The sequence below is a fragment of the Gymnoscopelus microlampas genome, assembly GCF_963454915.1.
Source record: "Gymnoscopelus microlampas genome assembly, chromosome: 3".
Taxonomy (NCBI): domain Eukaryota; kingdom Metazoa; phylum Chordata; class Actinopteri; order Myctophiformes; family Myctophidae; genus Gymnoscopelus; species Gymnoscopelus microlampas.
Genome location: NC_139940.1, coordinates 33,343,056 through 33,359,548, shown reverse-complemented (window position 1 = coordinate 33,359,548; position 16,493 = coordinate 33,343,056). Strand labels below are relative to the sequence as shown.

The 16,493-nt window shown below is 40.5% G+C and overlaps 1 protein-coding gene across 1 annotated transcript; it reads right to left on the bottom strand.

The window, feature by feature from the left end:
• Positions 1 to 1,021: 1,021 nt before the first annotated feature.
• On the bottom strand, positions 1,022 to 12,533 carry LOC311041826 (uncharacterized protein; the record flags this gene model as incomplete). The annotated part of the gene is made up of 9 exons (XM_084052311.1): positions 1,022 to 1,939; positions 3,300 to 3,482; positions 4,528 to 4,584; positions 5,563 to 5,631; positions 7,577 to 7,644; positions 9,636 to 9,807; positions 10,841 to 10,960; positions 11,437 to 11,446; positions 12,370 to 12,533. 9 exons carry the CDS (start codon positions 12,531 to 12,533, stop codon positions 1,823 to 1,825), a joined length of 960 nt encoding a protein of 319 aa, XP_083908437.1. The 3' UTR covers positions 1,022 to 1,822.
• Positions 12,534 to 16,493: the final 3,960 nt, after the last annotated feature.

Here is a 16,493-nt window from a genome sequence, read left to right as displayed (position 1 = left end):
ATATACGGTATATATACAGTACACAGTATAATAGTCTCTATATATCAATGTGTGGCTTAAGTGATTAAAATAGCTGAACTTAAAGCAGTTATATGTTTAAACAGCAGGATATAAACAGGAGCCACTATAAAAAATATCAAAACATCATAAGACCAGGCCGTAGCTATAAATCAAAGGTCCTCTATTCTAGATTTATGTGTTAGTTCCCCCTTTTTTACTCTTCTAAACTCCTACATTTATGCAGTTTTCTACAGACACATTCATTATACTTCTAGACTTTAAATCTAACAATCACCCGAGTGATCAGGTTCACTCTCCACTCACCCGGATCCGGAAATGTTTAATGGTTTCCTGTAAATGCTTAAATCTTTTTTTCCACTGTATTACGCGAGACATCCTATTTTCAACATGGTCTAAACAAATTAATGGACAGCTCCGGTTATATTATTTCTCTAGACAACAAACAGTGATACCCTTTGTGTTTACCAATGGTCTGACAATCAATCATAGTGTATATAAATGTTTTGTGGACAGTTGGGGAGGTGGGAAAGACGTGCATTTTTGACGGTATATGCTGTTTTCAGCGTGCCTGCGACATGGAAAGTTACCTCGCGGGTGATTTTTTTTTCCTCTGGGGATCTACCACAAATCCTGTTTGTGTGTGTTTTTTTTATTTTTTTTACAAAAAATATTCCCCATTTTGCATTTATCTATTACGAATGAAATAAATAAATGATGTCAAATGGCAAAATTTTTCTTTCTTGCAAATCGGGCTTCGCGCACGGGCGCATGAGGGGGGGCCCATTGCAGTTCCAGTGCCCAAGGGCACTGAGAGGTGTTAATCCAGCCCTGCAAACACCCTTCAACCAAGTTAAAATGAAGGCCTTTTCACCTATGTTAAAATGAAGTCCTTTTCACACGTTAGTTAAAAGGATCGTCTTTTCATGCATGTTGAAATAAAGGCCTTTTAATAACACGTTAAATGGAAGATTTTTAACACAAGTTAGAAGGAAGGCATTTCCATACAAGTTAAAATTAGGTATTTTTAACACTAGTTAAAATTAAGGCCTTTTAATACGTTTTAAAATGAAGGCCTTTTTAACACAAGTTAAGGCAAGTTCAAATGAAATAATGAAATTAAGTTCAAATGAAATTAATGAGACTTTTTAGAACCTTTCCGTCCAACAAGAATAAAATGTAAGAGCAATTAGTTGATTAAGCCATGAGAATGTAGATGTGCAGAGCTGTGACAAGTTGACAGAGTGACAGGGTAACGGGGTGACAGAGTGACAGGGTAACAGAGTGACAGGGTAACAGAGTGACAGAGTGAGAGTGACATGGAGACAGTGTGACAGTGTGACAGGGTAACAGAGTGAGAGAGTGACATGAAGACGTGACAGTGTGACAGAGTGACTGTGTGACAGGGTGATAGAGTGACAGTGTGACTGTGACAGGGTGACTATGTGACTGTGTGACAGGGTGATAGAGTGACATGGTGACAGGGTGACAGAGTGACATGGTGACAGTGTGACAGTGTGACAGGGTGATAGAGTGACAGAGTGATAGAGTCACAGAGTGACAGTCTGACAGAGTGATAGAGTGACATTGTGACAGTGTGACAGGGTGATAGAGTGACAGTCTGACATGGTGACAGAGTGACATGGTGACAGGGTGATAGAGTGACAGAGTGACAGTCTGACATGGTGACAGTGTGACAGAGTGACAGAGTCACATTGTGACAGTGTGATAGAGTGACAGAGTGACAGTCTCACATGGTGACAGTGTGACAGGGTGATAGAGTGAAAGGGTGACAGAGTGATGTTCACACATGAAGCTGACTCCAGTATGAGGGTGTAGGTGGATCTGGGTCTGTTTCCAGGTAGAGTCGAGCTTGTTCTGTCAGAGTTATCTGAGCATCTGTTCTGCCAAACACTACCACCTGCCACCAACCACACACACACACACACACACACACACACACACACACACACACACACACACACACACACACACACACACACACACACAGGGTAACTCTATGAGGTAGGGGTTGTTGGTTCTATTCTCTGCATACAGTAACTCTATAGGTTAAAGGCATTGTAGGGAACATTAAGCCTAAATTTAAAAAAATATTTATATATATATTTTTTGCATTTTTTCCCCTCAGCCACTGTATAATGATGCTGGGGTGTTTTCCTGCATTGAAACACAGGCCTCTTTCTGAAAACCCTATTTTCCCTATTGTTGTTGTTGTTGTTGTTATGTTTGTTCGGGACGTAAGGAAGTCTATGGAAGTCTATGGAGGCATCACCCCCTGGTGGCCGGGAAACGAACTGCACAAACATAAACAATGCAGGGAAAATAGGGTTTTCAGAAAGAGTACTGTGTTTCAATGCAGGAAAACACTCCAGCATCATTATATAGTGGCTGATAGAGGGGAAAAAATGCAAAAAATATATATATAAATATTTTTTAAATTTAGGCTTAAAGTAATACTAGGTAACGTTTTCAGTAAAACTAAAGTTAAATTGTATATCTTTTGTGAGTGGCAAATGTTTCACAACACCCACTCCAAGAATTTCACCCCCGAAAGCCTTTTATTTATATATTTTCTATTGAATGCCGTCGAGCATGACGTTCCCTCGAAAATGGCGTAATCTGGCCGGAAATGGAAGCGGAAATCCACAGGGTTCCTGTTTGGCCAGGAACTACCGCGCCGGTTTCCTGTTTGGCCAGGAACTACCGCGCTAATAACAAAAGGAAACTCACACTGATTTTAAGAGATTGTATGATTTGAAGAACGAAAAAAAACAGAAAAAGAAAACACAGCTCACGGTAACTAAAGCTCCACTGGCTAAGAGAAACGATCCACAGATCGTATAAAACAATTAAAAGAACGCTTTTTGAAACACTTCCGTCTTCCGGTGAAAACGAATGGAATTCTGGGTAACAGAGGATAAACGAATGGCCTGCAGTGACGGTAATGACCAGCAGAGGCTGCTAAAAGTCGTTTTTTGGAAATTTGCACAGAACAACTTTAATGTTCCCTACAATGCCTTTAAAGGTTGTCGGTTCTATTCTCTGTATACATTAACTCTATAGGTTAAAGGTTGTCTGTTCTATTCTTTGTAAACAGTAGCTCTATCGTTTAAAGGTTGTCGGTTCTATTCTCTGCATACAGTAACTCTATAGGTTAAAGGTTGTCGGTTCTATTCTCTGTATACAGTAACTCTATAGGTTAAAGGTTGTTGGTTCTATTCTCTGCATACAGTAACTCTATAGGTTAAAGGTTGTTGTACCTCTAGCTGGCTGGGTGCGCAGACAGTTGGCTCCATACAGGGGAGATGCTGAGTCAGGCTGTTCCGGCTGTCAGTCCCCATACGGGGTAGGAGATGGGGGGGATGGGGGGAGAAGCTCAGCACCTCACAGCCCAGTAGAGTGTCACTGTGTGGGGCTCCATTGAGCATGCTCTCTCCCTGGATCTGGAGAGAAGAGTTAGCATCAGGGATCATTCATTAGTTGAGCAAGTCAAGTCTATGTACAGTATGTGTGATTTTTTTATTTATTTAAATAAAATCAGCAATACCACAATGTAGAAATACCTGTTACCAGTAAAAGTCAAGTATTATAATTTTTACTTGAGTAAATTACAAAAGTATTGAAATTAATTACACTCATTATGCATAATTAGATCTCTCTCAATAGGCTATTTAGCATTTGTTGCAATTTGGTGTTCAAAGGTGGATTTTGTCAAGGGGGTTTTATGATTGCATTTACGTTTTTCTTAATCGACGGTCAGTTATATTGATGAACACATTCATTCACTGCAGAAGGATGAGGAAGATGAGAATGCTCGCCTCAAACAACTCACTTCCCTTCAAGTTCCCTGCTTGATTTAAGATAATGATGTATAATTATGTTATGTATATTCTGCCCTTATACCATGGATCTGTACAGTACTAGTCTAGACAGATAGCAAACGAGAAATCAACATCTCCAAAAAAGAGGACAAGGCGTAACTTTTCTTGAACATTACTTGAAGAATGTCAGATTTATATCCGTATAAATAAAGTTTCCAAGGCTCTATGTCGAGCAGAAAAACTGTGTGTAGGCAGGAGATAACAAACCTCTGTGTAGCTAAAGCAGTGACTCAGTTATTTATAGCTGTGGAAAGTACCACTACCACACCTGCTACTTACTACTGTGATTGCACTGTCACACCTGTTACTACTTCAATGATGATCACAGCATTGGACTGGGTTACATATTTAACCAAACTACCACAAACAGCCACAAGAGGGAGTTATCCTTACACTCATTGTAGGTAAATAGAAAACATAAGGATACAATAAATGTATGCAAAACTTGATATAAAACAAATCTGAAGCCAAGGGTATCACAATGTAGAAGCTGCCATTTCATAGCTCATCTATGCACACCTCTAGGCTGCCTTGTTATTGTTGTCATCATCATCATCATAATGATGGTGATGATGATGATGGTAATGATGATGATTATAATTCATACCTGTGTGTGCGGGCAGGGCCGGCTGGGACTCCACACCTGGTACCAAGAAACTGTATTCTGGGACACAAAAACACCAGCCAGGATTTAACATCAACACTCATACCGCGTCGCAACACGTTGTGCAATTTGTGCGCTATTTTCTGTGAAGATTTTCTACAATAATCACCAAATGCATGATATTTTACTATAATAGGGCAGGGTCTCATCAATGTCTGTTGACCATTGGTATATTTGAGACCAGCTTGGAAGTTTTTCTTTTAAGGGACTATGGGTTGCCTCCAAGTGATGCTGCAGCTGATGGCTTGATGGCTTTATAGATTTGTTTCATGATGTGATGTGCTGTGTAAATTACATGTTTTTTGTTTGTTTGTTTACAAAGTATCTTCGCAAATAATATGTTGGATTCACGTTAATGTGTCAGAATATTTTGTTGGATTCACGTTAATGTGTCAAATATTTTTCTCTATTTTTTCTTAGAAAAACAATCACACAAAAAGGTGATGGCCCTCACTGTTTTAACTCGGAGGACCACAGGTGACAGGCTCCCTGTTGAAGACCTGTAGGGTGTGCTTTGTAAATGTTTGTAAGTGAGTCAAACATTTTAAATCAATTCAGATATCGCCATGTGTAAAGGTCATAACGACGCACGTCAAAATAGCCGCCCCCCAAATCAGGCCCAATAACGTACCTACTCCACACCAGCGGAATTAGACCCTCGCCAGCGCCAGCATGCACGTCTAATGACTGTTCAGCATTCCGATTATGCTACTGTTCTATGATTTGTGCGTGTTCTCAATTGGTGTTCTCCCTGCAGCGTGGGGCAACGTGACGCTTACAGTTGGTGCTATGGGCGGCAATTCCATTATGGACCCTTACGGTCTGGAGTGTACAAATGGAAACTCACTGGTTCATTTGTTCACTCTCAGAGTTATGGGGGTCCTTGAAATTATAACTTTTGAGAACCACTGGTACAGATGTAGCTAAGATGTGACACCATGGGTTCCTATTTGAAGTCAAAACAGTGTAACAGTTTACCTGAACAGACAGGTCGAGCGGGGAGTCCCACCTTTGCTGCAAGACCACCTCAGTCTCCCATGGCAACGCCTTGAATACACACACACACACACATACACACCATAGATAAATACAGATATATAATACACAAAAATAAATTCACACATGCATGCAAACCCCCCCCCCCCCCCCCCCCACACACGCACACACAAAGTTCAAAATACAGATATATATAATACACAAATTCACACTCTCTCTCTCTCTCTCTGTCCCACACTCTCTCATGCAACACACACACAGTTCAAAATACAGATACACTGTATAATACACAAATAAATTCACACTCTCCATCTCTCTCTCGGCCCCTCTCACACCACAAACACACACACACACACACACACACACAGTCACACACACACACACACACACACACACACACACACACACACACACACACACACACACACACACACACACATAGATTAAAACACAAATAAATTCACACATGCATGCACGCAAGCCACACACACACACACACACACACACACAAACACACAAACACACACACACACAATCTCAGCTTCTTATTAGCGTTTTGGTGTCAAACACTGTCGCCATGGTTACGGGGCTGCCCAGCTATGGGACGAACTGCCTCCCGGGTTGCCAGATCATGTGCGCATATCCCCCCACGGATGCGTCGACCGGGTATGGTCTAGTAATCTTAAATTGACTAAGGTATGTTTAACCTGTGTATAAACAGATTATATGTTTAACCTCCAAGATGTTAGCTCCGGCAAGCTCTTGCATTTGGACTACAAGGTTCAGGATTCGATCCTGCCCACCGCCATCTCAGCGTATGAGTAGCATGGCTTGGGTACTAAATCATGTGGTAAGTGGGAACTGATGGTAGATGTTGAGCTAGAGCATTGTAAGAGGATAGACGCCCTTGTTGCTCGCCCGATACCGACAATAAGCCACTCCTACCTTCCTTACTTACAGTACTTAACCTTAACCAGCGATATGTTTAACCTGTGTATTGAGAGGCGACATTGTGTTCTCTAGTCCCGGGATGCTGTCCTGTCTGGTCCAGATGAGTTTAAGTGGGGATGGGGTTGAAAAACATTGGAATTTGATGACTTTCCTCACATTTGGAGTGTTGATCCTTTTAGAACAGAAGCGTATTGGATTAAATCTACTGTATAGACAGAAGAGAATAGAATCTTAATCTTTATGGAATCTTTGACCACTGCTAATGACTAAATTGAGACATAAATCAATATTTAAAAAGAAATTACCAGGGAATATCATTTGTAGGTTGCCAAGCAGACTCAGGGTTTGCCATTTGTGTTGACTGTCAAGTTTAATTTATATTCCCAATAGGCTATGTGGACTTTTATGCACTTTTATGTCTTTTTCTTAAAATTATGATTTATATGGACTATAAAGTTTAAAGTTGATTTTTGTTTTTTTCATGTTTGATTTTTCAAATGTATGTTTTTAAATGTATGTATTGTTTCTATATGTGGACCCAGGAAGACTAGCTGTGCTCATTGCAAGTGTCATTGACACGAGTGTCTCTGACATGCATCAAGTTAGGCCAGTTGTACATATTGCAAGCGTCAAAATCATCTCTATTCGCCTGTGTAATATATTGTTGCTTTGCTTTATGCTTCAGGCCACAGCTAAAAGGGATCCTAACAAATAGGAGCGTTGTTGTTTTTGGCAGTGTGTAAAGAGACAGGAAATGGAGAGCAGAGAGAGGGTAGACATGATACTAGATGAGAGGTTTAGAATTTAGGTTACAAAGTCAACATAAATGCAACCCTTCTTCACAATGGGACATTTCTAACAAGTAATGCAAATACATTAGAGAGTTACATGAATTACAATTCCAAAACAAAACCGATCTTTGTGAGAGCAGATCGGCTATTTTTGGCAAATGTTCCCCTCAGAATGCTGGGGTTCAAGTGGTTAAGAGAAACAACAACTGGCCTCTCCCACCTCTAGCAGCAGTTAATGAGCTAAATGATCCCACCTGGAGTTGAGTGGCGTGCCTGTGCAGTGTGTATGTGGGGGGGTAGTAAGGCCAGAGGAGAGCACAGTCTGGTCAACAGTCAGCGCCTTGCTGCCACTCATGTTGAGGAACTGAACAGAGAAACAGGACACACGTTTAGTTCTTACCCTGCCTGCAGCAATGCATGCTGGGGAATTGTAATCAGTCTGTTAGAAAAATAGCTTAAGAATATTTTTGGGTTGAAAAGGTCAAAAGTCAATGTCACAATCCAAGTCAAGGTCAAAATTACATGATCGGTCATATCTTAGTATATGTAGAACATGAGAGTTTGGTGTGAGCAGGATTTGCACCTCAGGTGCACATATTTTACAGAATCCACACATCATAAAGCTTGTGATCATTTCGATGTGTAATCGTACCTCACGCCTATATAATTGTGGTTGAAGTATACAGTTCTTTATTGAGTCATATTAGACCAAGATGTGAGCTCTGTCTGGTTTGTACAAGAACACAACAAACAAAATAACCTGTTCTTTGAATCCTAACTCGCTTTTATTTCATTTTACTTCTGGCAAACCTTTTAAAATCCTTTTATTCCTCCTGTGTGCACACATAACGATACCCTAGCTGACTGCATTACTGTGTGTGTGTGTGTGTGCGTGCGTGCGTGCGTGCGTGCGTGCGTGCGTGCGTGCGTGCGTGCATGTCATCCTCACCTCTGACGGGGAGAAGGAGAGTTCAGTGAAGTGGGTGCTGTTTAAATCACATTGCTTCTCTGCACCTCTCTGTGGAGAAATTATATTAAAAACAATATTTATAACTAAATAAAGTGCTCCTCGGAGCACACGTCTCCGCCAGGTCAGGTATGTTATTGTGGCCTCCTGGTGGCGCTATAATAGACCAATGTGAAAGTTGTGCCATTTATTCCTAGGCCTTTCACGGCAAGCGGACACTGCATTAATGATTTGGGGCATTTTGTTCCAAAAATGTGTTTTGCTAAATTAGACCTGCTGGTGGCGCTATAACAGGTCATTGTGAAAAGGGTGGCATTTCTTCCTCTGCCTAGTGGGAATGTGCGTGTGAAATTTCACGGAAATTGCAAGCTGTGTGCATAATTTGAGGCGTTTTGTTCAAAACGGACCAATCCTGCAAACTTTGGAAGCCAACCTTAGCCAATCGGGATGGATCAGGGAAATCGGACAAATCCGTGTTGATCACATGACTGTAGAGATGCTGTGTACCAATTTGCATGATGTTTGGGTAAAATATGTAGGAGTTATGTCAAAAAATGGATTTTGCACAAATCGGCCTCCTGGTGGCCCTATAACAGGCCCATGTGATAAATTTGGGGTAGAGGTTCTGAATTGGCATCCAGGGAGTGTGTGTGCACAGTTTCGCAGCGACCGGGCCAACGGTGCCAGAGATTAGCTGCTAACACACAGATGGACACACACACACACACACACGGACGGACGGACGGACAGGGGGTAAAACATACTCTCTCTTGCCATGCCTTTCAGCCTGGCGGAGACAATAATACATTTTATTTAAAAGTACCTTCAATGGACCGAGGGTTTGTGTGCAACTTTAGAAGGCAAGTATAGCCAACTGGAATGGAATATTATAGCCAACTTGAATGGAATATGCAACATCTGAATGATAAATGTTGATCACATGATTCCAGAGATAATGTGTACTAATTTGTGTGAATGGTGGACAGAATCTGTTAACCTGACTTGAAGAACATGCTAAATGATGGAAAATCTAGATAGGTGGAAATTAGCATGGCCTATATGGAAAATTAGTCTTGATCCAAGGAATCCAAGAGAATATTTGATCGTATGACTACTGTTCAAAAGTTATAGGACTTCTGGGAATGTGCATGCAAAGTTTGACACCTATCGGTCCAGCGGTGTGCGAGATTAGCCATGCACAGATGGATAGACACACAAACGGCCACATGGCACACTCAGATATGTCTTCACCTTTCGGCCTGGCAAAGACAATAAAAGTGACATGTGTGACAAGTGTCATATGGACAGTTCAAATATTCTAGGCACACAAAATGAATGAAACATACATAGGGAGGAAGCATGTGTTGGCTTGTGGTGGGAGGCAGTGGGGAGGTGACAAAGGGAGGACCAGTGTGTTGGCTTGTGGTGGCAGGCAGTGGGGAGGTGAGAATGAGATGTGAACTGAAGGACATCGTTGAAGGTCCCTGGTACTGTGTCCATGTGTAGTCGTCCTCCTGGCTGAAAGAAGACAACTCTTCGAAAGGGACTGTCACCTGTCAATATCAACCATTTACAAGGTTGTGTTCAGTCATCAGAGTCAGAAAAACTATTCACAGTATATAACACAGCTGCCAGTGAAGATTCACTCCAAATCTTAACCAAAAGGTGTCAGTGACAGTGGGTGATTAAATAAACAACTTCACTACTTTGTTACATTCAGACAGTAAGACACAACATCCATTCAGACAGTAGACTATACATTAGACACAACATCCATTCAAACAGTATACTACACATTACACACAACATCCATTCAGACACTAGACTATACTTTAGACACAACATCCATTCAGACAGTAGACTATTCATTAGACACAACATCCATTCACACAGACTAAACATAGACACAACATCCATTCAGACAGTAGACTATTCATTAGACACAACATCCATTTACACAGACTATACATAGACACAACATCCATTCACACAGACTATACATAGACACAACATCCATTCAGACAATAGATTTTTTCCCCTAGATTTTTATCCCACGATTTTATAACCCATTTTTCACCCAGTGCCAATGCCTAAGCTTGTAATCCTGGGCACTACTCTCGCTCTGCCAGCCTGGGGAGAGCCCCGAACTGAGCTCATGCTTCCTTCAATGCATGAGGAGTGAACAGGCCGCTTCTTATCACCTAACAGGGAGGAGTGTGAAAGGAACACGTTATTCCAACCAGTTCCTTTCCCCTCCATCAGGCGCCCCGGCTGACCAGGGGGAGGCAGTATAGAGACCAGGATTACTGCATGTTTTTTGTGAGGGTACCTACCCTAGGGGACACGGGGAGAACATGCAAACTACACACAGAAAGGCCCTTTCGCCAACCCCACCTAGGGTATGGGCACGGAGGAGAGAACACACCCTCCGCGAACCCAGGACCTTCTAGCTGTGAGGCGACAGCTCTACCGACTGCGCCACCGTGCCCCCGTTTCAGACAATAGAAAAATGCTCATATCTCTTTTGACATAATATCATGTCTTGGCTGACTAGTTCGCTCAGCTCCATGGTGTCTGGTAACTCAAGGTCGGTCTGTAGGGATGATGACTGCTCTGTGATGTGATGATGGAGACTCGCACTGCTGCTACTGCTACTGTCCACATACTCTGTCTGTAGGATGGGGACAAAGGACAAAGGTGGTGGACCTTAACCCCTGTACTTGAGTCAAAGTACAGACATTGCTGGTCAAAGATTACTCAACACAATACAGATTTTCCAGCTGGACAAGATTTTCAAAAAATATCAATAATAGTGACAATAGCAGATCTACAAGCTTGTAGATCTGCTATTTTCACTATATTTGAAATAGTGTTTAAGTAGGTTATTTCATGATGTCAATTTGTCCTCCCTAGAATGTAATGGAGTCAAAAGTACATTTGTCTTTGAAACGTAGTGGAGTGAAAGCCCTAAGTATCCAAAAATACAAATACTCAAGTAAAGTACAGAATCTACAGATGCTCAAAAAAATTACTGCACTAAAGTACAGTACTCGTAAATGCACTTTGTTACTGTCCACCACTGTTTGTATAAAGATGACAGATGGGGGTGCAACAGTCTGTTGTTTCTTTGTGTAATGAAGACAGAACCTTGTTCAGGCTGACAGAAGAGAAGTGGGAGCAGTAGTCATGATGGAGGTGCATCCCCTGCGCCAACCTCCTCTTCAACGAGGAGTTCCAGTGGTTTTTGATGCTGTTGTCAGTCCTGGGAACCACACACACACACACACACACACACACACACACACACACACACACACACACACACACACACACACACACACACACACACACACACACACACACACACACAATCACACACACACACACACACACACACACACACACACACACACACATGCGCACACACAGACAGTACCCTGCCTGCAAGTCCATTCTATTCTATCCTATCCTATTACATTTTTTCATTTCAATAGTATTATAGCGCCCAATCACAACAAGACGCTATAAATATAATCACTGTTGGGCAGAAACCTTGTATCTTTCATAAATGAATGCCCTACTTTGTCGTACAAAATTAAAATAGCCGATCTGCAAGTCAACTTGTAGCTAACTTGTTGTAAAAACTGCTCCTCGGTGCCATTAATGTATATGCAGCCCATCAGTCCACCATCTCTCTGTGTTCGTATCTTTATAGGCATTGTGAGTGTGTGTGTGTGTGTGTGTGTGTGTGTGTGTGTGTGTGTGTGTGTGTGTGTGTGTGTGTGTGTGTGTGTGTGTGTGTGTGTGTGTGCGCGCGCGTGCGTGCGTGCGTGCGTCTGTGCGTGCGTGCGTGCGTGCGTGCTTGCGTGTGTGCGTGCGTGCGTGCGTGCGTGAACACAGAGTGAATACTGAATTTATATAAAGGGATAAACAAAGATTCAACTATTGTTATTACTATTATTCTATTCTGTTCTCTATCATGGTACTCTATGTATTGTGTTGTATTGTACTGTACTGTACTGTATTGTGTTGTACTGCACTGTATCGTGTCATACTGTATATCGTATCATTATACAGTACCTTCCAGGCAGTAGTGTAGCTATGGCACTCCAGCGGTTCCCCAGCTGTTGGTGTGCCTGGCAGATGAGTGTGTCTTCTTCTGGGGTCCAGGCACTCTTCTTGATTTGTGGGTCCAGCTGGTTGTGCCAGCGTTCGCGACACTGCTTCCCAATGCGACCATCCATGCATTTGGAAATGACAGTCCAACACGGACCATACTTATCAACCAGCTGTATGAGCTGAGGATAGGATAGGATAGGTTAGGTTAGGCGTGTGTGTGTGTGTGTGTGTGTGTGTGTGTGTGTGTGTGTGTGTGTGTGTGTGTGTGTGTGTGTGTGTGTGTGTGTGTGTGTGTGTGTGTGTGTGTGTGTGTGTGTGTGTGTGTGTGTGTGGTGTGGGATCATCTTTGAGTAATTTAGCCAACACTCTCTAAAGAAACAGTAATTATAAGGAGAATAATTAATGTGTTCTCTGTACCCTGTCATCCTCCTCTTTGCTCCAGGGTCCTTTTACCATCGCTCTATTCAGAACTATGTTCGACCGATAGTAAACCTGAAATCTTGACTTCTGCTGACAGCAATGCGCGCGCGCACACACGCACGCACGCACGCACGCACGCACACACACACACACACACACACACACACACACACACACACTTTGTTTTGAGACACATTTTTTATAATTTAATAATAATTTAATATAATTAAATGTAATTTAAATTAATTTAATTCTAATTGGATGCTAAATCTACATTTACAAATGTTCCTTTAACTTTGTCTCTTCTCTTGAAATAGTGTTTTGTATTGTATAACGTGTGCTATGATTGCAATACATATATTCTGATAGACTAGAATTCCTAATAGCTTTTATTGTGATGTCACATACCTTCATGTTTTGTGCTATGACAGACCACTCTGATCCATAGACCTTCATCAAGCGCCGTAATTTCTTATCCTGTAGTTAAGACATCAAACAGCTATTATAGTCCCACCCAAACATTTGTTAGCTGATACACTTCTGTATGGGATTTTTCTGGTGTATATATTTTTGACTGACTTGTTCTGTATTATGTATTATGTGTATCTGTTCTGAATACATACATGAAAGAATCAAGATGAATGCTTAATTCTGTTTCAAGCAGGTGTATTGGTATGATAAATGAAAGAAGACAATAAAGGTTATATTTTTATTGGAAATTCTGTCACACTGTGCCTGCCTCTCATGCATTTATCTCCAGTTTCATCCTGTGCTTCCCTAACTCTCCAGCAGATGTCCCCAGTAGATAGACAATGTAGCCTACTGTCAGACACTTGAGACTTGACTAAGTGATCTATTGGTTAATAAGGCAGATTCCTGCCGTTCTTACCTCCTTCTTGGTCCATTTAATGTCCCTGGAATGTAACAAGACAATATTATTATTATTACATCACACTTCATGTTATGCGTCATTTCATAACAATAATAGGATATACGTTACAAGTCCAATTTCCAAAATACTGGAACTGCTCACGCTTGTGAGCTTTGTATCTGGATCTACGATTTTCGCTATTTTGGGGTGAACCCAAGAGAAAATGTTTGAAAATGTTCGCCTGTAATGACATTCCCAAAATATGGATGAAAGTGAAAGTGGTTAATAATGCATGTGGTTGCGTTGCAGAAGAAACCCCATCGTCTAGAGGCATGGATCGATCTCCTCAGCGTGGATCTCAAATCAGATTAGACTAAATCTGAAAAAATGTTGGGCAAAACAACTGAATTCGAGGTTAAATATGAACACTAGGGGCAGTGATGTAAAGTAGCTATAAGTACATTTACAGTACTGTACTTAAGTACAATTTTGAGTTTTTTACTTTAGGCTACTGGAGAGTAGGCTTTCCAATTTTTTTTCAGCTTTTACTTTTACCCCACTACATCTCAGAGTCAAATATTGTACCTTTTACTCCAACAATTTTTAGAAAATGTACTAGTTACTTTGTAGATTTAGATTATTATTATTACAAAACATACATTAACCATTTCAGCATGGTATACATTTGGCCTTTTAAAAAAAAGCAGAACTGATTGATTGATCAGATCTAATGTTAAACTTAATGACGCACTTACCTGATACTTTTTCTTGGGCTCATAATCTGTGAATCAAACACACATTCAAGCATCAGTCATTTACAACGTCATAAACTACAAATATGGTAATAATCATAATGATAATCATAATACAGTGGCCAAATATAAATCGGGGTTAACCTATATAGCTAAACGACTACGTATGTATTGATTATTAAACAACGTCATAATAAATCAACATAAATACATACATCTTTTCTTTCTATTCAGAAGTAGATCGTTATACTTTCTGCTACAGAAAGGTGTTGGCAAGAAGAGAGTTGTGATCTTACAGCTGATGACGTGTCAGCTACAATAATATAGAATTAAATGAAATTAAATGAAAACCCAGTAAGAGGCTGCAACGGCCGGCTGCACGTGCACGCGGATCTCCCTCTGGCTGCAGGCAGTGGTGGAAAAAGTGCTGACTCAATGTTTTACTTAAGTAATACTACAATGTATAAACTATATACAAATCTTTTGAAAATAGCAAATCTACAAGCTCACAATGCTGCTTCACGACTCATTAGGCTCAGTATCTTGTAGATCGGCTATTTTCAATAATCTAAATCTATGTAACTAGTAACTAATTGTAGTGGAGTAGTGAAGTAGAAGTAAAAGTATTGAAAATCGGAAATACAGGAAAGGAAAAATACCTCAAATGTACTTAAGTACATTGAGCTATTGCTACTTTTACCTATTGAAAGTAAAAATAGAGTACTTCTTCGACCACTGCAAATCATGGGCAGACAGGGGTGATGCCAACTCAGATCTCAGATTCTCTATTATGATAAGAATGATGTGCTTCTGTCTTTTGAAGGTTTGTGTAAAGAATATAATACCCCATCAAATATAGTTTTAAGTACCTACAGTACAGATAAGAAGTTTAATTTCAAAGACCCTAGACAACTCAATCCTAATGCCAACTAGAAATTATTCTGATGGACGTGGTCAAATATCTTTAATCTACTGTATTCATTGGTAAGATGTTTGGTAAGATGTCGGGAATCCGAAGAGTGTCATTGTCCTGGTGTAATGGCTTAAATGTGGAAATAACAGTTGAAACTTGGGAGGTTTGTCATGAAGCTCAGATTCAGACAATTCATTCCAGATATGAGTTATTACAGTACAAGTGGCTAATATAGCATATATGGCTGCTTCTCTACTTCACTGTTTTGATCCCAATTTTCAAGACCAATGTGTACAATTTTATGTGTGGAGAACAGCACACTATATTTCACTGCTTATGGCAATGCCCAGAAATCATAAGTACAACTTGAAATTGACTTTTGCCATCAAAGGGAAATCTGCCCTCTTCCAAGAAATATGGTGCCAATTCTTTAGCCTGGTATTGCCAGACTGATCACGTGGGATCACTCACACGTTCTCTCCACGACGGAGAGAAGATGTGAGTGATCCCACGTGATCAGTCTGGCAATGCCAGGCTAAACATTTTTTATATTTTATGGAAGATAGTCCTTTAGGACCTGTACTAAATAGTTAGTTTTGTTTTTTCCTCCATCTCTCGTGTATAGTTGGGATGAGGCACTGTGGTTAATGTTTTTTTAATACTCAATTATTTTATTTTAATATCAACAACAGGGGTTCTCCCCTTGTAGGCCCGTTACTACACAGACACTCTATAACAATGATTACAATCAGAATATAGTTATTTAACACTTTGTTATGAGAACATTATAAGCCTCATAGAAAAAGGACAAGCACACCTTCCATTTTATAGCAATGTATTAATGTTTTATTCTAATTACAATAAACAGAATATATCAGTCCCTTATTTGTACAAAAATACCTGAAAAGGTTACAATTAAGATTTATAAGCCATTCAGCTATTTACAGATTGAAGCAAAGCACATTATGAATACAGGAGCTTTCTCTTACAAAAAGAGATAACAAGTTACTGTTTTCTTTTTTGCATTCCCTGAAATACATAATAGTTTATATTTCTATATATAGATATATTTTTTACTTTACTCATTTGTACAGCCACTGTATCTTGCATTGTGACAATGGCAAATGCA